This window comes from Mastigoproctus giganteus, chromosome 1, assembly GCF_048544385.1.
Source record: "Mastigoproctus giganteus isolate SK-2022 chromosome 1, ASM4854438v1, whole genome shotgun sequence".
NCBI lineage: Eukaryota > Metazoa > Arthropoda > Arachnida > Uropygi > Thelyphonidae > Mastigoproctus > Mastigoproctus giganteus.
In genome coordinates, this window is record NC_143575.1 from 62,392,792 (window position 1) to 62,416,205 (window position 23,414).

General features: G+C 38.0%; 1 protein-coding gene across 1 annotated transcript in view; it reads left to right on the forward strand.

The window, feature by feature from the left end:
* Nucleotides 1–23,414, forward strand: part of LOC150090853 (putative acyl-CoA dehydrogenase 6) — a 110,883-nt gene that overhangs the window by 38,171 nt on the left and 49,298 nt on the right. The window contains exons 4-5 of the mRNA XM_090380368.1: nt 17,649–17,755; nt 20,787–20,954. Coding sequence (XP_090236494.1) covers nt 17,649–17,755; nt 20,787–20,954 — 275 coding nt within the window. The remainder of the gene's footprint in view (nt 1–17,648; nt 17,756–20,786; nt 20,955–23,414) is intronic.

Below are 23,414 nucleotides of genomic sequence, written 5' to 3' on the forward strand. Positions count from 1 at the left end.
TGTTTTGTGACTAAAAAAGTTTGGGAAACACTGCATTAGAGTGTGGTCTCCAAAAATCAGATAAAACCATGCTCTAACTTTGTTACTTTGTTAATTTTACTGCATAAAATTTTTCAGTGCATATGTTCAAGGGGGTTTACTTTTGGTGGTCATCGTCATTATCATCAGTCATTTTTAATCCACTGCAGGATTGAAGGCCTCTCCAGCAACTTTTCAGTTCCTTCTGTTTTGTGCAATGGCACAAAACAGAAGGAACTGGACAAATTTCATCTGTCCATCTCTGTTGTCTTCCAGGTCCTTTTAGCTCCTTTCGGGTACCATTCTGTTATTTTCTTAGTCCCTCTGTCATCATGTCTTCAAGCTGTGTATCCTGCCAAAGACCATTTCAGTTCTTTAGTTTTGTTAAGAATATCCTTTATTTGTGCTTGCTGCCTAATCCATGTGTTTCTCTTATCTAACAGTCTGGTTCCATTCTTTGCTGTGTAGTTTTCAGTTTCTCCTCCATTCTTTTGGTGAGTGCCCAAGTTTCACTTCAATAAGTCATGGTGGGGAGTATACATTGGTTCATTATTTTATGTTTCAGACAAATTGGGATATTGCTTCTCAGTACGTGATGATATTTCCTGAATGCTATCCATCAAAATTTATTCTTCTCTTGACTTCCAGCCATTTATCATTATTACAGCTAATGACTTGTCCCAGATAAGTATATGAATTCTCCTTTTCAATTACTGCTCCATCAATGATTATATCCTTTTCTGTGGCATATGTGTTCATCATTACTTTTGTTTTGTTTTAGCCATATTCATCTTTAGTCTGAAATCCTTACTAACTCTGCATAACTGATTAAGATTTTCCTCTAATTCTTTTGGATCATGGCTTATGATTACAATGTCATCTGCAAATTGTAAATGGTGTAGGTATTTTCCATTCACATTGACTCTTTCTGCGAATTGTCTAATCTTCTGAAAGCTTCCTCAAGGGCAGCAGTAAACAGCTTCGGAGATATTGTGTCTCCTTGTCGAACTCCTTTCTCAATTTTAAATTTCCTACTGTCTTTGTCTAGTCTAATAAAGGAGGTAGCACTCTCATATATTTTCTTCAAAATCATAATATATGGGGTATCAATGCCTTGTCTTTCCAGTGCCCGAAACATTGCCTTATGCTGTATGGAGTCAAATGCCTTTTCATAATCCACAAATGCCAGGCATAATGGTGTTTTATATTCATTTGCTTTCTCCATTAGCTGTGATATTACGTGAAGGTGATCCATAGTTGAGAATCCTGTCCTAAAGCCAGCTTGCTCTTTTGGTTGATTCTCATCAAGTATTATTTCTAATCTGTTAGTAATGACCCTTGTGAACAACTTGTAGATGTGGGATAACAAGCTAATTGGTCTATAATTTCCAATTTCTGATTTATTTCCTTTCTTATGCAGCAAAATTATGATTGCATTATTCCACTGCTTAGGCATCACACCTTTCCTAATGTATTTTGTGAAGAGTCTTGCCAGTTTCTGTGTCATGTCTCTTTCTTCTAATTTTAACAACTCTACAGTAACTTCATCTTCACCAGGGGCTTTCTGTTTCTTCATTTTCTTCAATGCATGTTCTACCTCATCAGTAAGGATATTGGGTATGTCATATGTATTGCTAATTTGTGATCTATCTTCCCCACTGCTGGCATCATTCCTTTGCTCCTTATATAATTCTTTGTAGTAGTCTTCTGTTATTTTAATTATGCCTTCTCTGCTATTTATAAGTGCACCATTGCTATTCTTCAGTTTCAGTATCATTCGTCTTACTGTATTACTGCTCATGGATGCTGATTTACTATATTTTCCCATGTATAAGATGCACCTGTTTTCAAAAAATTTGGGGTCTAAAAACCGGGTGCATCTTATACAGTGGTTTTAGATTTTTTTTATTTGCATTTCCCGCTTTTTCGTGCTTGTTTTCTTTGTGCTCATTGTTTCGCACTTGTTACCGGTATATTAGCTTACGTTTTGCGACATTCTGCCCAGAAATGGCTCAGAAAAGATTTTCGTACAGTGCTGAATTTAAGTTAGGTGATCCAGTTTGCAAAAGTGAATGGAAATCGTGCTGCTGAATGCAAGTTTGGTCCTCCAACTGAGAAAACAATCAGAGACTGGCTACAGGAAGAAGAAACCCTACTGAAAACGCCACGGCAGAAGAAGGCCATTAGAGGCAAGTCAGTAAAATGGCCTAATTTAGAGAGGGAATTGAAGATAAAGATTGAGGAGCAAAGGGCAATTAGAATTCCTGAACAAAGATGGTTCAGCATGAGGGAAGAATTGCTGATTTCAAAGGAGGACACAATTGGTGCTTCAGATTCATGAAACAGAATGGACTAAACATGCTTACACGTACCAGACGTGCCCAAAAGATGCCTGAAAGCTATGAGCAGAAGGTCCTTGAATTTCATCGTTTTGTCATTCAATGTTGGAAGACACATCAGTTGAGTTGGGACAGATTGCAAATATGGACGAAGTCCCCCTTCAATTTGATGCCCCAAGTAACAGAACTGTTGATAAGAAGGGGGGGGGGGGGGAACTGTAACTGTGAAGACAAGTGGACACGAAAAGAGCCATTATACAGTTGTTCTAGTTTGTTGTGTCGACAGAACCAAGCTGCCTCCTATGCTGATTTTCAAACGCAAAGTAATGCCAAAAGAAGACATTTCTCAAGGAGTGATTGTCGACGTTCACGACAAGGGTTGGATGGATCAGGATGGGATGAAGATCTTGTTTGAGAAATTTTGGAGCACGAGACCAGGTAGGCTCTTATACAACCCTGCCCTATTGGTGCTTGATCAGTTTAGGGCACACATAACAAAAAATACAAAGAAGATTGCTGCAGAGCAAAAAACAAAACTTGCCCTCATACCTTGACATCCCATCTCCAACCACTTGATGTCAGCATTAACAAACCCTTCAAAGCTGACATGGGAGATGAATGGAACCAATAGATGAAGTCTTCTGGGGACAATTTGACACCAGCAGGAAGAGTGAAGAAACAAACTATAGGAGAAGCTTGTACCTGGATGAAAAGATCCTGAGATAATATCAAGATTGAGATCGTTGTCGTAATTTAAGAAGTGTGGCATTTCAAATGCCATAGATGGAACTGAGGACGAGGCAATATATGAAGACAGTGATTCGGCATCAGACACAGATGAGGACAAGCTAATGGATAGGAGTTTTGACAGTGATGAGTTGTATGAATTTTATGATGAATAAAACTTGAGCTCAATAACTTTATGTAATACATTCTTTTTTTTGAAAAGAGGTGAAAGAGTGCACAAAGAAGACACACCACTGAGACCAATTGTATCCTGCTGTGGATCACCGACTTACGAGCTGTCTAAATTTGTCTCGAGACTTCTTTCTCCTCTGGTTGGCAAGACCACCCACACCGTTTCCAACAGTGTTGAATTCATAAAGAGGATTCGCACTGTATCCATCTCGCAGAATCAAGTTATGGCATCGTTCGACGTCATATCGCTCTTTACCTCCATCCCTGTGGAACTTGCCATTTCTTGTGCAAAACAACTTTTGGACAATGATAGAACCCTCAACGAAAGAACTGGTCTCACACCCGATGACATTTCCACCGCCCTCAGACTGTGCTTAACAGGGGGTGCGATCATATTTAATGACTCAGTCTACCAGCAGATACATGGCACGGCCATGGGTTCCCCGGTCAGCTCAGTCACAGCAAACATCGTGATGGAGGAGTTAGAGGGACGTGCGTTTGCACACGCACCTGATCACATCGCCTTTTGGTGTCGCTATGTTGACGATGTGTTCGTGGTCATCCCTAGAGACTCAGGTCAGCGACTTCTATCATACCTCAACTCACTATCGCCCTTCATAAAATTCACGATTGAGCTGGAGTCGAACAACTCTTTACCATACTTAGACACACTTGTCCGACGTGAAGGCACATACCTGAGGACTACAGTTTATCGTAAGCCCATGTGTGCTGGCCAGTTTACCAACTTCCGGTCAGCACACGCACGAGGCCACCTCCTCTCCACGGCCCGAACCTTGCTTACTCGCGCCTGGACACACTCCAGCTCCGCTGATGAAAGACGCAAAGAGGTCACTAGGGTCAAAGTAGACCTTACGAGGTGTGGCTACCCCATTGACGTCCTCGACAGGTGTGATCTACAGACACGTGACATCGTGACGACCAGCTACAACACCAACAGTGACGAGCCATCCACAAGGGCATTCATCCCATACTACCCCAACCTGTCACAACAGATCGGCAGAATCCTGAGAACGCACGGAATAAAGTGCATCCAGCTCCCAGGCAGGAAACTGCGTTCTTTCATTTCCAACGTGAAAACACCTGTCCCCACCCTTCTGCAGAGCGGTTTAGTCTACCGCATCTCTTGCCGTGACTGCACTAGCTGCTACTTCGGAGAGACTGGACGTCGACTCGAGAAACGTCTCTCGGAGCACAAAAGAGCGATCCGTTTAGCGGATATAGAACACTCAGCTATCGCCGAACATGTCTGGACAACCCACCACGACATCGACCCACACCGCGATGTCGTGGTGGTAGACAGATCCCACCATTACCTAAAGCGTACCTGGTTGGAATCATTAAATATAAAATCTTCGGATAAATCCTTAAACAGGAACAGTGGTTACCAAGTCAACCCGATCACAGAGTCAGTAGTTCTGTCATTGGACAAACGCTGGCCACGTCATCATGCGTCACAGCCACAGACGTCAACAAACAATTAAACCTCGCGTCTCACGCACCTGGCAGTGCACATCTTCATTCCAACTGCCATTCATGTATTTTAATTCTGACGAAGGCTACCATATAGCCGAAAGCTCATATATTTCTGCTTTATCTGTACGCTCTGTGTTTAAGCTACAATAAATTCCTCAATGAATCCAGAGCACGTAGGCCTGTTTCGTTATATTCTTTTTTTTTTTTTTTCAAATTTTGGGCCCAAAAATTAAGGTTTGTCTTATACACGGGAGCTTCTTATACATGGGGAAATACGGTAAGTCCTTTGTTTACCCTTAATGCTTGTTCTACGTTTCTTGTGTTATATCTTCTTATGCCTTCTCTGAGAGTCTTTCTAATGGCTTTGCATAACTCAGTATACTCAATTTTGTCCTTGGCAGTGTTTACCTTGCTCTTCATTTGTCGTCTTCAGTTCATCACAAGAAGTGTTTCTTGACTAATTTTTGTTTCCTTGGATTTCTGTTTACCTATATGTTTCTTGGGTTTTATCACTTTCAGAAAGTTGTAGTATTCCTTGTCGATATCTTGGTCCTGAAAGGTCTGCAGAAGCTCAAACTTGTTCCTAAGTTCCAGTACATACTGCTTTTTCTCCTTTTCTGTTATCTCAAAGACTCATATAATTTACTTCAGAGTCAGTTTCATATTATTTACTTAAGAGTCAGTTTTTTTTTTTCCCCTTTCTTTTCTTACATCTATATCAAGTGTGCATCTAACCATTCTGTGATCACTTCCAACATTTACCTTGTTCAGGACAGTAACATCATTCTCAATATGTCTTCTGTTAGTGAGGATGAAGTTGATTTCATTAGTTGTTAATCCATTTGGGCTCTTCCATGTCCACTTCCTGTTCATCCCTTTCTTGGAAAAAAGTGTTCATTACTGACATTCCTCGAGTTTCTGCAAATACCACAAGTCTTTCACCTCTTTCACCAATTCCAAAATTTCGTATAGTTTCCCTTTCTGCACTGTTTGTCTCTTTCCAACCTTAGCATTGAAGTTCCCCATAATGATAGCGTAGTGGATTTTCTGCTTATCTAGAAGTCTCAATTTTGGTGTACATTTCTTCAACTTCTTTATCACCATGGCTCAAAATTGGTGCATATATCATTATAACCTTTAGCTTGTACCTCTTAGAAATCCTGAGAAGTAGTCTTGACACCCTTGGTGATGTAAATTTGAATTCCAAAATGTTGTTTTTATATCTTTATGGACCAGAAAGCCAACTCCGCCTTTGCTCTTTTCACTGTTTCCATTAGTGTACAGAAGATTTCCACTCGATAAACTTAAGATTCATTTCTTCTTGTTTCAGCCAAACTGATGATATTCCAATTCACATTTTCTAATTCATTTTCCAACTCTAATACCTATCTTTGCCAATGAACGATCTTATGTTGTAACAGGCCAAGTTCAGTTTCCATGCATGGCAGCCTGGTCGTACCCAGAGATTCTTCACCCTCTGCTTCCACCTTGATCCTCTCACTGCCGTAAGAGGTGGGACTGAGAGCCATTTGTTTCGTCATGTTGTCATGTGCTATAGGGTTTGGTCTTTACCTCTTCACGCTGACCAGGTGTCTTGAAGAGAACCACTCCACACATTCATTGCCACCAAAGCGGCATAACAGGGCTTATCATTGAGAAGGTGTGCATAAGTGGATTTTAGGGAGGCAGGCCAACCGGATTTCTCCTAGATCCTCTGAAATAGAAAGATATTGGTTCCATCAGTGTTTTAGACAGTGTCTGATAACACACAGAATGCCTGTTCCTCTCTAATTGATGGTACACTGGTGCAAAAAAATGTCAGCTAAAATTATCATGCTTTTACTTTAATATTTGTTTTAAAATAAAACTTTAAAATTCAAATCCCTTTCACTTTTAGAAGTATGTTTTTTAAGGCAATTTTTATTTATTCATTTACTTTTTCATAATTATTTTCTAGTTTAATACATAAAAACCTATTCAAGTCATAACTTATTTTTAGAATTGATATCATCCTAAAAACTGTTTAGAAAATTTCAATTTATACATTGAAATCTGGAAAAACATAATTTACCCCCCCCCTACTACTACTAAATTGTGTATTTGTATTTGAATCTCTCTCCCCCCCCCATGCAGTAAATTGTGCAAACAAGATGTATACAAAGTTTAGGAAAAACTTTAAATAAAAGTGTGCTGGAAATAGCAGAGATACACTCAAGTAGAATTAGTGGCATGGGAGTTGTGGAGTTAGCATTAGTAGTGGCAAATTATACAGCATCAGCAAAAAAAAAAAAGACACCTCCCATTTCACATATTCATCTCCTTCAATAGTTTGTCTAGTTCTTCCTTGAAGTTATTCACGTTATAAACTTCCACAACAACAGAATGGGCTGGTCCCACAGGAACTAGTAGTTGTTGAATGCGCTGGCAGAATGCGCTGGTCCCACAGGAACTAGTAGTTGTTGGTGACTCTATTGTCAGGGAAACGGGGAACATGCTTTGTAAAAAGGATAGGTGGAATAGGACCAGGGTATGTCTGCCAGGGGCAAAGGTTGATGACGTTGTAGAGCGGATATCATCTTTTAAGGGCACAAATGGTGATATAGTTGTACACGTTGGCACTAATGATATTAAGAGTAGGAGACCGGCGGAACTACTTAGCAAGTACAGGTCACTGTTGAAAAAAAGCCGTGAATTAGGGTTGAACTTGAGTGTCTGCAATTCTGCCCAGACACGATAGGAGGGAGTATATGATGAGAGCCTTGTCGATCAATTCGGCCCTGGAGGGATTGTGCAAGACTCAAGGGGTAGACTTTTTTTCAGCCTGGACTGTACTTGTTAACAGGAGAGATTGCTTCTACAGGGATGGGATACACTTAAATAGAAAGGGTGCAAGAATTTTTGCTGATGCTGTCGAGGCAGTGTTAGGTGGGTCGGAAAACTGCTAGTTGGGGGGGATACAAGGACTAATAGATTAACAGTAGCCACTGGCAGAGGTGGAAGTGATTCTTGCACTGCTTCTATTGAAATGAGCAGAAGCCTGAAAAACAAGATGCAGGATATTTCAGAGACTGCTGGTAGTCATTGCGGTACAAGTAAACACATGGGTTGTGTTAGGGTAGCTAAGAATAGAAACAGGTGCATGTATACCTGCGTGTACACCAATGCTAGGAGTTTGGTAAATAAATTTGATGAATTTGAGGTATTGCTCAAAACATCAAAGGCAGATATTGTTGGGATATCAGAGACGTGGTGTCACACAGATATAAGTAATGCGGAACTGGAATTTGGGGAATACAATGTGTATAGAAAAGATAGACAGGGGAGGAGGGGTTATGCTATTAATTAAGAAACACATAAAGTCCAAGGAAGTGAAGCCAGTCGACATCGATGGACAGGGCAGTGTCGAGTCAGTTTGGTGTGACATAAGCATAGGGAAATCAAAATTGAGAGTAGGAGTGTGCTATAGGCCTAATGACTCTGATGAGTATAATAAGATATTGTACAGGGAAATAGAGTGGGCCAGTAAATCAGAGAGTCTTATAATGGGGGATTTTTAATTTCCCAGATATTGACTGGAATTTGTGGGTTGGTCACTCGCACACTAGCAAGGCTTTTGTGGATTTATTGGATGATTGTTTTCTACATCAGCATGTTCGTGAGGCAACAAGAGGGAGCAATACTCTTGATCTGATTATCAGTAGTGATTCTTCATGCATTAAGAATCTGCAGATAAATGAACCACTAGGTGGCAGTGATCACAGTGTGTTGAAGTGGGATTTACTCAAGGAGGTAACTACCATCAGAGGTAAAGGGAAGGGTTTTTGTTTTCGTAAAGGCGACTATGATGGTCTGAGACAGTATTTAAATTCTATACAGTGGGACCAACTGATGATGTTACCAACAGCAAACTCAAAATGGGAAGCATTCAAGGAACTAATCTTGGAGGCTACCAGGCTTTACATACCAACTAAGAAATATTGTTCAAGGTTTAGGCCTAAATGGTTGTCAGATGAACTAATGAGACATGTGGCAGAGAAGAAAAATGCATGGGATACATACAAATTAATGGGGGACATGGAAGCCTATGATAGATATAAGTTGGTCTGTAATCAAGTCACAAAGGAGATTAGGCAGGCAAAGGCAGACTACGAAAAATCCTTGGCAAAGGATGCAAAGAAAAACAGAAAAGAGTTCTTTACATATTTGAACTCGAGAAGGAAAGGAATGAATCAGATTGGTCCACTGGATATTGATGGTTCAACAGTTGAGGATCCTGCTCAGGTGGCTAACAATCTAAACAAGTATTTTGCATCTACATTCACGCATGAGGAGTTATTCAGGAAGGAGAATGATGTAGGTAAAGTAAACATTGGCAGTGAGCTGGATGATTTTGTAATAACTGAGAGGAAAGTGGAGGAGAGATTGTTGAGGATAAACATAAAAAAGGCACCTGGGGTGGATGGGATCTATCCAGTTATATTAAAGGAGGCAGCAAAGGAAGTATGCAAACCCCTAGCCATAATTATGAGAGCTTCTTTGGACTCAGGGGAGGTACCCATAGACTGGAGATGTGCAAATGTAACCCCAATTCACAAAGGAGGATCAAAGGCTGACACAAGTAATTATAGACCTGTTAGTTTAACTTCTGTTCCAGGTAAATTAATGGAGGCACTGGTTAAAGAAGCACTGCAGGATCATCTAGACAAGAATTCAGTTATAGCTCAGACGCAGCATGGTTTTGTTAAGGGCAGGTCTTGCCTGACCAATTTGATGGGATACTATGATGTAGTCACAAAAGAACTGGATGCAAGGAATAACTTTGATATTATATATTTGGATCTTAGAAAGGCTTTTGATACCGTTGCACATGGAAGACTGCTGCACAAATTGGAGCAGTGTGGTATTGGAGGCAAATTGCTGCTATGGATAAGGGGATGGTTGAGTGGCAGAAGACAGAGAGTGGTAATCAATGGACACTGCTCAACGTGGACTAATGTTATTAGTGGAGTTCCTCAAGGTTCACTGTTGGGTCCGTTGTTGTTTTCGGTGTTTATGAATGATATTGATGATGGTATATCAAGTTTAATGTCCAAGTTTGCAGATGATACAAAGGTTGGCAGGGTCGTTAAGGACACTACTGATGCTATGCTGCTGCAACAGGATCTGGATAGGTTGAACAGATGGGCTTAGAGGTGGCAAATGAAGTTTAACATTGACAAATGTAAAGTACTACATATGGGAAACAGTAACCCCAGAGCAACGTATCAACTCTGCAGTACTACACTGACAGTGGTGGAGAATGAAAAGGACCTGGGGGTAATTGTGCAGGCAGATATGAAGTTCTCTGAGCAGTGCAGACGAGCTGCAAGAGTAGCTCATGGTGTCTTGTCAATGATATACAGGAATTTTTCTAGCAGGGATAAGGAGGTGATTATTCCCTTGTATAAGGCAATGGTTAGGCCACATCTTGAGTACTGTATACAGGTCTGGAGGCCTCATTTCAAGAAGGATGTAGAGCTGCTGGAATGGGTACAGAGAAGGGCAACAAGATTAGTGAATGGAACAAAGGGTTGCTCTTACGAAGAAAGGCTTAAGTTTTGCAAATTACAGAGTCTGGAGACTAGGCACCGGCGAGGTGATCTGATAGAGGTGTATAAGGCTTTGAATGGTTTGAGCATGCTCAATGCCAATGGGATTCTTCATCTTGCTCAGAATAATCACCTCAGAGGGCATAAATTCAAATTGAGGAAGGACGGATGTCGGATAGATGTGCGGAAATTTGCCTTTGGCCAGCGGGTGGTTGGTTGGTGGAACCGACTTCCATCACTTGTTGTTGAAGTTGATAGCCTAAACAAATTTAAAGCTCAACTGGACAGGTATTTCGAACGAACGGAGGGGCGAAATGGGAGTGGTTTTTTTTTTTTTTTTTTTGGCTGATGCTGAATAAGCTTGCTTTCTTGCATCATATGCCTCTACTAATGCTAATGCTAACAGATAAGTTTGTTCCAACAATCAACCACCCACTGACTAAAAGCAAACTTCCTCACATAAATTCTGCAAACATTCTTCCTCAAATTGAATTTGTGCCCCCTCCCATATGTGTATCTGTGCAAGAGGAAGAATCCCATCAGCATTGAGCTTGCTCAATCCATTCACAGTCTTAAACACTTCAAGCAGATAACCTCTCAGGTGCCAAGTCTTCAGACATTTTCAATTCGCAGAACTGAAGCCTATTTATTTGGTAAGAGCACACCTTTTTTCCCCTCACCAATCTCTTTGCCCTTCTTTGTATTCATTCCCTCAACTTTCATCCTTTCAATTTATACACAGAAATAAAATGTGACGACCATTGCCTTAAAGATTGGTGAAAAATTGGTTTTGGGATAATCACCTCCTTATCCCTGTATAACATTGACAAAACCCTATGAGCTTTCCTGGCAGCCTGTCTGCAATTTGTACAGCAGGTTGAATGTGCAACACTATCAAAAACTTTCCTGAAATTCAAGTATATGGTATGAAATTATTTTTTGCATCCAGTTCCTTTGTGACCACACTGTAGTATCCAATCAAATTGGTCAGACAAGATTTTCCCTTAACAAACCCATGCTGTGTCTGAAATATAATTGCAGCCTTGTCTAGATGATCTTGCATTACCAATTCCATTATTTTCCCGGAACAAAAGTTAAACTAACAGGTCTGTAATTACTCGTGTCACTCTTTTGTCTCCTATGTGAATTGGGGATACGTTCGCATATCTCCAGTCCACAAGAACCTCCCCTGAATCTAAAGATGCTCTTATAATTAATATGATTGTGTAGATCTCATCCACCTCATGTGCCTTTTTTATGTTTGACTTCAACAGTTTCTCTTCCACTTTCCTTTAAGTTATCACAAAATCATTCGGTTCCCTGTTTGAATTTGATAAACTTCCGGTATTTCTTTCCATAAAGAATTCCTCTTGTGAATGTAGATGCAAAATACTTATTCAATTTGTCAGCAACCTGAGCAGAGTCATAAATAGTTAACCATTGCCATCAAGTGGACCAATGTGATTCAGTCCTCTTCTTTCTATTGTTAATATAAGTAAAGAAGTCCTTGCTTTTCTTGACACCTTTGCCAGAGATGTCTTGTAATCTGCCTTAGCTTGCCTAATCTCTTTTGTGACCTTGATTGCAGACTAGTTTATATCTACCGTAGGCCTCTGTCACATAATTTATATGCATCCCATGCATTTTTCTTTTCTGACATGTCTCAATAGTTTGGGTCCAAGCCTTGAATAGCATTTCTTTGTTGATATGAAAAACCTAATAGCTTGCATGATTATTTCTCTGAATGATTCCCATTCAGAATTTATTGTTGGTGACATTATTAGCTGGTCCCACTGTACAGAATTTAAAACTGTTTGAGACCACTGTAGTCTGCTTTATGAAAGCAAAAAACCCTTCCTTTTACCCTTGATGGTAGTTACATCTTTAAGTAAATCCCACATCGATGCACTGTCTTGTTGCCTCTCTAACATGCTGCTGTAGAAAAGTCATTCAATAAAGTCATTGAAGTCTTGCTAATGTGCAAGTGACCAACCTACAGGTTCCAGTCCATATCTGGAAAATTAAAATCCCCCCCCCCCCATTTATAAGACATTCTGATTTTTTGGCCCAATCTGTTTGTCTTTACAGTTTTTCATTGTGCTCATCACAGTGATTTGCCCATATTTAACACACTCCTCTCATTTTTGTGTTCCTGCTGTTTTATGTCACACCAAACTGACTCAACATTGCACTGGTCACCCATGTTGACTGAATGCACTGCCTTCGACATTATGTGCTTCTTAACTAAGAGCATAACCCCTTCTCTCCTCTTGTATTCTCTGTATACATTGTACTCCCCATATTCAAATTCTGTATCCCTTATATCTGAGTGACATCACATCTCTGATATCCCTGCAATTTCTGCATTTAATGACTTCGCCAGCACTTATACAAATTGGAGCAGAATGGTATTAAGGGTAAGTTGCTACAATGGATAAAAGGATGGTTAAGTGAGAGAAGACAGAGGGTGGTAATCAATGGGTGCTGCTCTTTGTGGACTAATGTTATTAGTGGAGTCCCACAGGGTTCGGTGTTGGGTCTACTGTTATTTTGTATATTTATCAATGATATTGATGAAGGTATATCAGGCTTAATGTCGAAGTTTGCAGATGATACAAAGGTTGGCAGGGTTGTTAATGACAGCAATGGCAGTGTGCTACTGTAACAGGATCTAGATAATTTGGGCAGATGGGCTAAGAAGTGGAAACTGAAGTTTAACCTTGACAAATGCAAAGTATTGCATATGGGTAGAAGTAACCCCAGAGAAACGTACCAACTGTGTGGTACTACACTTAAGGTGGTAGAAAATGAAAAAGACCTGGGAGTAATTGTGCAGTCAGATGAAGTTTTCTGAGCAATGCAGACAGGCTGCCAGGGCAGGTCATGGGGTTTTGTCAATGATACAAATTTGTATAAAGGAATTTTGCTAGCAGGGAAAAGGAGGTGATTGTCCCTCTGTATAAGGCAATGGTCAGGCCATACCTTGAGTACTGCGTACAGGTCTGGAGGCCTCATTTTAGGAAGGATGTAGATTTGCTTGAGTGTACAGAGAAGGGCAACAAGATTGGTGAGGGGAATGAAGGGATCCTCTTACCAAGAGAGGCTTAAGTTCTGCAAATTGCAGTGGCTGGAGACTAGGCACTGTGCGGTGATCTGATTGAGGTGTATAAAGTCTTGAATGGGTTGAGCACGCTGAATTCTGATGGGATCCTTCCACTTGTTCAGATTACGAACCTAAGGGGGCATAAATTCAAATTAAGAAAGGACAGATGTGTAGAATAGATGTGCGGAAATTTGCCTTTAGCCAGCGGGTGGTTAATTGCTGGAACAAACTTCCATCTGTTGTTGTGGAAGTTGATAGGTTGAATAAATTTAAGGAGGAACTGGACAGGCATTTGGAGGGAATGGTGTGTTTTTTTTTTTTTTTTTTGGTTGATGCTGCATAAACTCATACACTTGCATCACATGCTACCACTACTACTACTTCAAATTCATCAAATTTATTTGCTATGCTACTAGCATTGGTGCATTCAAGTGCACCTGTAGGGTAACTAAGAGTAAGAACTGGTGCAACCACTGATATAGAAAAGGAAAGTTAAAATTCCTCATCAGGGGACATTTTGATTTGCTAGCTCACTCTTAGTCTGTATTGTTTGTTATACTGATTACTGTCATTAAGCCTATAACATACTCTTATTCTCATTTTTGTGTTCTTAGAGCTTATGTTTCACTGAACTGACTCAACACATTGCATTAGCCACCCAAGTCACTGGATACACACTATCTTAGGGTTTGTGCTTCTTAATTAAGAGATGTAGCTGTGTGGTCAAGCACAAGGGTGCAGAAACACTCAGTTTGGGCTCAAGCCTGTGTGACTGCTAAATACAATTAATGATTATATTTATTTAGAAAATAATGTATACCCTTCTGACTTATTAATTATGCTGGTGTATAAACATGAACATAACCCCCCCCTTCCTCCTGTTCTGTTTGTCCTTTCTGTAAACATTTAACTCTCCAAATTAAAATTCTTCATCCCTTATTTCTAAGTGGTACCACATCTCCCATATTCTCCCCAATATCTGCATTTGATGACTTCACTGGTACTTCAAATTTACATACTATGCTCCTTAAAATACTGTACACGCAGGTATCCATGCACCTGTTTTTACTTTTAGCAACCTTAACACAGCCCATGTATTTACTTGTTTCATGAGGGCCCCCCAGTATGCCTTGAAATCCCCAACACCTTGCTTTCCAGGCTGCTGCATCTTTCAATAGAAGCTGTTCACTTACACCCCCCTCTACCTATGGCTGCTGTTAGTCTGTGTATCCCATCTAACTAGCAGTTTTCTGATCCATGTAACACTGCTTTAATAGTATTAGTAGGTGTTCATGCATCCTTTTTAAGTGGATCCGATTTCTGTAAAACAGCCTTACCTAACACTGCCTCACTAGCATCCCCAGATGTTCTTGAACTCCTTAAATTTAAGTGTATCCCATCCCTTTAAAAACATTTTTTCCTGTTAACTCTGCTGAGAAGAAATTTACCCCTTGTGCCTTGCATAGTCTCTCCAGAGCCAAATTGGTTGACAAGGCCATCATCATGTACTCCCTCCTATTGTAATTGCAGACACTTGAAATTTCACTCCTAAATCATGACTTTTTCTCAACTTTGTCCTGTACTTGTTAAGGAAATTCTCAATCTGCTCTCAATATCATTAGTACTAAAGTGTACAAGAATATTACATTTGTGCCCTTAAAGGATGATAGATACTCTACAACATCATCTACATTATTTCCTGTGGGACCAAGTATCTGCACTGTGGAGGATGTTGTGTTGTCTGGTTTTGGAGTATGGGCTCTAGCATAGGGCTGTGCAACTGAGTGCTTGTTGAGTCCCTCTCTTTTAATCCTTTGAGGGTATCAGCTCTATTTGTAAAGCCCTCTTATAAGACTATTCTAGCAGTGAATTTGCACTTTACCTCCTCTTTGCAATAAACACACACACACACACACACACACACACACACACACACACACACACACACACACACACACACACACACACACACAGCTGATATTTATATTGCATTATTTCTATATCAGTGGTGGCAGAACTTGAACTTTCTTATATTGATATAATGCAATGGCGACAGAAGTCAACTTCGGTTTTTTAAGCAATTCTGAAGGCCAAGTAAAGAACAAATTCACTGTATTAATCAGAAACACAAATAATAACTATGCTACTAATTTTGAACAAAAGTTAACAAAAAAGACAGCTGGATTATTAACAATTCAGCTGGGTGTAGATGGAAAAACAGTTGCTGGATGAAATTTGGAATGGACATTATCAATGGATGCAGAAAAGGAAATTGGAAAAAAGTTCTAAAAACTGCACCAGAATGCAACTGTAACCTCATCACGTGACAATTACTAATGCTTCTGAGAGGATATAAAAAATAGAGATGGTGAATGCAGTTAACAGATCTTGAAATCATATTCCAAAAGGAGGATTGTGTTTTCTTGGTAAAGCTCTTTTATCAGTAGAATAGAAACCACATGCTTAAGGAATACCACCATTTAAAAGGATTAAGACTAAAATTTCCCACAGACTTTCCCAAAATAGATGACTTGTCTGTAGACATGGGTGAATTATTTGTAGCCCATGGCAGAGATTGTTCTTCCCCCCTCCAGTCATGGCAACAGTTGTTGAAGAGGTTATTGTGGCCAGTAGTGCAGTATGAAATCAACATTCATCCATTTGCACTAAGGCAGTGTGTCATGACAACATGTCAAATTGGTCTTGTCTGACCAATTTGATTGGGTACTATAATGTGGTCACAAAGGAACTGGATGCAGGGAATAACTTTGATATCATATATTTGGATCTTAGAAAGGCTTTTGATACTGTTGCACGTGGAAGACTGCTGCACAAATTAGAGCAGTGTGCCACTGGAGGCAAATTGCTGCTATGGATAAAGGGGTGATTGAGGGGGAGAGTGTGGTAATCAATGGACAGAGAATGGTAATCAATGGACACTGCTCATCATGGACTAATGTTATTAGTGGAGTTCCTCGGGATTCAGCATTGGGTCCATTGTTGTTTTCTGTATATATAAATGATATTGATGATGGTATATCAAGTTTAATGTCCAAGTTTGCAGACTATGCGAAGGTTGGCAGCGTTGTTAAGGACACTAATGACAGTATGCTGCTGCTGCTGCAACAGGATCTGGAAAAGTTGAGCAGATGGGCTGAGAGGTGGCAAATAAAGTTTAACATTGACAAATGTAAAGTTCTACATTTGGGAAGCAGTAACCCCAGAGCAATGTATCAACTCTGTGGTACTACACTGGCAGTGGTAGAGAACGAAAAGGACCTGGGGGTAATTGTGCAGGCAGATATGAAGTTTTCTGAGCAGTGCAGATGGTCTGCAAGAGTAGCTCATGGTGTCTTGTCGATGATATACAGGAATTTTTCTAGCAGGGATAAGGAGGTGATTATCCCCTTGTATAAGGCAATGGTCAGGCCACACCTTGAGTACTATATACAGGTCTGGAGGCCTCATTTTAAGAAGGATATAGAGCTGTTGGAACGAGTACAGAGAAGGGCAACAAGATTAGTGAATGGAACAAAGGGTTGCTCTTATGAAGAAAGGCTTAAGTTTTGCAAATTAGTGTCTGGAGACTAGGCACCTGCGAGGTGATCTGATTGAGGTGTATAAAGGCTTGAATGGTTTGAGCATGCTCAATGCTGATGGGATTTTTCCTATTGCTCAGAATAATCGCCTGAGAGAGCATAAATTCAAATTGAGGAAAGACAGATGCAGGATAGATGTGCGGAAATTTGCCTTTAGCCAGCTGGTAGTTGGTTGGTGGAACAGACTTCCATCCCTTGTCGTGGAAGTTGATAACCTAAATAAATTTAAGACTGAGCTGGACAGGTATTTGGAACGAACGGAGGGGTGAAATGGGAACTTTTTTTTTTTTTTTTTTTTTGGGTTATGCTGCATGAGCTTGCTTTCTTGCATCACATGCCTCTACTAATGCTAATTTTCACTGATGGTTGAAATTGCTTTTAAAATAGATACACTTGAATTTTGAATTACTTAATATAATATTGCTTTTTAAAATAGAATCTATATCTGTATTTTCTGTATACCATTTGCCATCCAGCTAAAATGTGTGCTGACACCAGTACATAAGGCTTTGTAATCTAATATGAGCTGCTTGTTATAAAATAAGAACCCACTTCTTAAGATATTATTACAATTTTAAAAGTGTTTCAGGTTTGGAAGCGAAGAACTCAAGAGAGAATTTCTTGTACCCTCCATTGCTGGAGATAGAGTTAGTTGTATTGGCATTAGTGAAGTTGAACATGGTTCTGATGTAGCAGGTAACATTTTACTTAATGAATTTATTATCTTAAATTTTTCTTTATTACATAAAAAAATTTTTTATATTGTTGTTTCCAATAATAGACAATAAGAGATTTTAAATCAGATAAGTCAAATTCCAGTCTCTCAACTTCCATAGCAATGATTCTTTTCTAATTTGACACAATGATTTGATCCCATAAAACAAATTTAACATAAAATGTTTCTGTATTGCTGCTGAATATGGTACTCATAATAAGCTAATTAGCAGATAAGGATGCAATTTTAAAGTGGGCAGAACATACTCAGCAGTAAGAAATGAAGTCAGATCATCCAGATATAGACCATTGTGTAAAATGGTTTTTCCAATGGTGGAAAAAGAGCATTCCTTTAAGTGAGAAAATTATCCATGAAAGAAGAATTTTATTTAGAAGAACTATCTAAATGATGATGACTTGGTATCCTGAGTTCTGGAGATATGGCTGAGCCACTGAGCAAGGCTAAAAAATGGGAATGAAGTGATGTGGTTGGAATCTATTTTTATAGGCATGAATAATTTGCATAATGTGCAGCTCTTTAAGGTGGTAGATCAATTTCTATTGGATACTCGGAATTTGCATGTCAGAATGCCTATTATGTAAAATATTTACATAAGGTACAGAATCATAAAAACTTCTTTGAATAATGCTAAGTCCATCCATGCTGACTTCTGTGAGTGGTAGTAAACTGGTAAAGATGAAATATTTATGTATTTGAAAGTTCTAGGATTAGTTGATTTTCCAATAACGAAAAAATTAGTTTGAGCTGTAATTACTTCGCTGAAATTTATATTATGAATTTGGAGCCTCCTTTTTTTGTAGCAGTGAAGTTTTTTACATGTTAATTACAAAAAAAATTTACAAATAGATTTTTCCATGTACTGTGTGAATAATAGTGATTTAAAAAAAAACAACTAAAAATAAATGGGCAGCCAAACTCATAGACTGACAGAGGGATCATGTTTTCTGATTTGAATCAAAAAAAAAGTGAAAAAATCTGCACTCCTTACGTGGAATACATAAGGGGACTAAGCTGTGTGGAGGAGGATGGAAAAGAGATAATGGAAATGTATGCATTGTTTTCATTTCAATAATTAACTATATTTATGAAGTTGGATACTTTATTTTTCTGTATTCATATCCCACCCTTCAAAAATGAAGGCCGAATCTGATCTTGAATATGACAAACTGAATTCTCAAGGGCCAAACAAACATTATGCCTGCTCTGAACACAAGGCATCATCCATGAAGTTACTTGTCATGTCCCTCAGGCAGCTTGGGTATTGAATCTCTTAGACCTGCAAAATGATGACTCAGTTGTGTAAAGTAAGCTATATTGAGTCATTTTTCCTATCACCAATATGAAGTATTATGAATGAAGCAAAGAACAAATTTTACCTATGTCACATCTGTACAATGCCGGTTACACTGATATGATGCATAAAAACTTAACTGCTACCAAAAAAGCAGGCTCCAAATTCATAACATAAATTGTTGCAAAGAAAAATTTGTTAGTCAATTTGTAGACATTTTCACTTTTCTGAAAAAAAAAAAAAAAAGTGAACTGTCTTTAAATTGGCTATTTGACTTATAAAAATGGCATAACCTGTCTTAACTACAGACATATAAATTCTCAGTTTTTTGATACATCTTTAAGTTTTATCTATTTAGTCTCTCGATTTAATTTTCAGTAAATGGATTTTCTCTGTACAGTTTGAACTCTGTTCAGCTGTAAGTCATTTTTTCAACAATCCAGATTATCACCTTGATTGATGAATTAGTTTAACCCTTAATTTATGCTAATCTGAATCACACAGGAACTGAAATGAAGAAGGGACATAAGTATGAATATATATCATTGAAAATCAGTGAAGTATTTATGCCTTTCAAATCTCTACTAGATGAGCTGAATTGCTAGACAAATTGATTGAGAATGAATTTACATGTTTGGTGAAGATACAGAATCTTGCAGTAGAAAAAAATACTGACATCTTTAATATGTTTGCTGCCCAAATGCAAATTTTCATCAAAACAAACTGCAATTTTTTGTTACTTAATGCACATATGTGTCCATTCGAATGCAGTTGATAAATGAATGAAGAAATGAATAAAATGAACAATTTATCGATAATCAGCACACTGACTGAACAATGGGTTATTGTATGGCTGGGATTTTGCTTACCATCTATTGTACTGTCTAGAGAGCACTATAAAAGCTGTATACTTGGTTCACAATTTCATATATCCTTCTCTTGTGTTGAAGTTTTATCTAGTTTAGTATTTTCTACAAGGAGAAAAAGGTAAAATTTTTTTGAAGATTATGCTTGATGAATTTTAAAACTTTAGTTTGTGGAAAACAATACATCATCCTTAGTGCATATTTACTGATAAAATTATGTAAAAAGTCTTTCTATAAAATAACAACCCTAAAGGGTTGTTATAATGGATCCATAGCATGGGACATAAGGACTAAAAAGGAATAGGGACGGATGGTACATTGTAGCTGATATTGAATCAGCTACAATGTATATTGAATCAGCTGTTTATAATATGTCATCTGATATACTGAAAAAGACTTAGAAATAAAAAGCAGTTACTACTTGTTCCAGTACCCTACAGAAGTACTCCAACAGTAAATGTATTAAGCAGCAGATCATTGGCAATTATTTTAAAGCTCTCCAAGCATGCACAGTATATAATATATAAATAATATCAGTTACTATAATTTTTTTTTTCTCCCCAATTCCCTTTTATATGTAGATGGAATACAGTTAGAATCAGTTATCCAAAAAAATTAACTATCTGAAATATCCTTGGTTCAAATTGTTTCAGATAATTGGGATTCTGATGTTTATTTTAGATCACAGAGTGTTTTGAAACTGAAGACAGTTCTGGATTTTAAATTATGTAGAATATGAAGAGAGAAATTAATGAATACTGTACAGTAGAATTATACCTTTCATATCAAATTGGCATTTAAAATATCTTAAATTATTTAATTCATCAAATTTAGCAATCAAAACAAAAGCTGTGAGAAAAGGTGATGATCTGATTATTAATGGAGATAAAATGTGGATCACAAATGGTTTAAAGGCTGACTGGATGTGTCTCTTGGCAAACACCAGTGACGGACCAGCTCATTCATCTAAGTCACTGATTTGTGTTCCCTTGGATTTGCCAGGTGAGTGGCTGCAGTGATAAGACTAGATTAATAATGATAATTTTGTAATGAACTGTGTAATGTCAATTATTAACCCTCTGATAGGCACATAAATTTCCTTCTAACTTGATGGGTGCCTCCTTAGCCAGGTGGGCAGGAGCAGCAGCAGTGCGTAGCACACGCTTCTTGATTAGACCGGGGTTCGAGCCTGTACTACCAAATACAGAGGATGCGGAAAGGTCAGGGAATGACCACCGCATATCCCCGGAGCAATATGGCCTTAGTTGCTAATGCACCTAAAAACCAAATAACAACAACATCTAACTTGACAGATGCACCTTGGGATAAGGCACTATTTTATAATCTTAAAATCGATATGAAGAAATTTAAAATTAACTTTTTAATTCTACCTTTTATTTTCAATCTGTTATGAACACAATTGTAATAATCTATTTTTTTTTTTTTTTTTTTTTTTTATATCAGCATACATTTTTTTTTTAAAATAAAACCCTCCTGCTACACTTTAGACATGTTAAAAATGCCCACATTTGGGTGTTATCTTTTACTGTCAGCAAGAAAAATTTGAAAGAAACTAAAATTGAATAACATGCATGCTGTGGTGATGTAAAGAACAAAAGATATAAACAATATATGAAGCAAGTAAACACTGTTGGGAGGGTGATCCTAGGGTATGTAGCACCCCATTTACAATTTTCTTCATACATGTAAGTTTCAGGTGCCCCTTGAACATTTGTGCCCGGGTGCACTGTGCATCCCTTGCACCCTCAGGATGGCCTGCCCCTGGTTGGGGAGACACATGGATCAATATGAGATAATTAATATGCCTGAATAGGATTAAGAAAATGCTTGGTTTTATTTTTTATGGCCAAATTTCTTCAATAACAAAACAGTGATGTAGATTGATTGGAAATATAATATTCAGGAATTTATAAAACAATGTTGACGATTTATAAAACAATGTATAGATTTTATTTAAAACATGTTTTGATGAATTTCTTGATGACATATTGTTAAATGCAGTCTAATACATGACATATTAAATTAAGTTATGAACAGTTACTAAAACTTCTATACACATAGAAACAAACATTAACATAAAAAAAATTATTTTAGATATCTGCCGATGTTGAAGGTATCTTAAGATTTTGAATTTATTGGTCTTTTGGGGGCTTTTATAAATAAGGCTTTCTCTATGAGTTTTTGCTTTAAGTTACAGCAAAAAAGTTTTAAGTTTTTTACTTTTTACAAATATCTTGTTTAATTTTAAACGTTGTTGATACTACTTGGCATACATTCTGTTTTTGTTCTGGGAGTGGTGACTCAGTCTCAGAAAGGAAGATTGGATGGACAAAATGTAATTCTTGCACCTAGACCCCCTGGACTCAAGGGCTGCACTGCTTTCCAGCAACCTGCTGCCTCTTTTACCATTGCATTTGATATGAAATTACCAAATGCTGCAGGTCAATTATCAGGTCCTGTAGTACGTTTTGTTAAGAAAAATAGGATCTTAATCTATGTAAATATCATCAGAAGTAAATAACACCACTTCTAGATTTTATCTGAGATATTATTAGAAAAAAAAAAATTCTTTCTATATAAAAATAACTTGCAGAATTTAAATATAATGCATTAAAATTTCTACTTTTCAGTAATATACTATCAATATGCAAAATTTACACTGCAGTACTAACTGGAGAGAAAAGAGTAGTTACTAATGAAATGTATTCATGCCACTGCATATGAAACAGTGAAATATGAGAATACTTGCATGCTTGGTTTTATGGTGTGTAGATGTTTGTTTAAATTGATGGAGACCATTGCCGTGTCATATTTTATGAGGCATAGTATCCTGGTTTAAAGTATTAGCATTCCAGTTGTGAAGGTATTCACAATATGAGATATACTTAATGATGCCAATTTATAACTACTTATTTAGTTGGCTGTGTACAGAAATGATGCAAATGCACTAACTTGTATATTAGTATTAATATTGCTGTATGGTGCAAGGATGCTTGAGGCTTTGCTGCACCATCCAAAATAAATAACTAATTAATTTAAAAATAATAATAAATAAATGATAAAATAAACCACCTATTTGACTCACTTCTTATATAGGTAACTATCCAGCTGACCTTTGAATTTCCACTAAGTTGTCAGCCTCAAACCATCCATGGAGGCAACTTATTCCAATAATTAGCAACTCACTGGCTAAGTGAACTTCCTGCAATCCACCTCTTCACCCGTAATTTGAATTTGTGGACCCTAGTTCTGGAATCATTTATAACAGTGAATTTCTCCCTAATTCATTTCACTTTCATCTCTGAGAGCACTATACACCTTAAAGCTCTCTAAGCATGCACAGTATATAATGTATAAATAATGTGAGTTACTAATCTTTTTCCCAGTTCCCTTTTATATGTAAATGAAATATGGTTAGAATCAATTATCCAAAAAAAATCA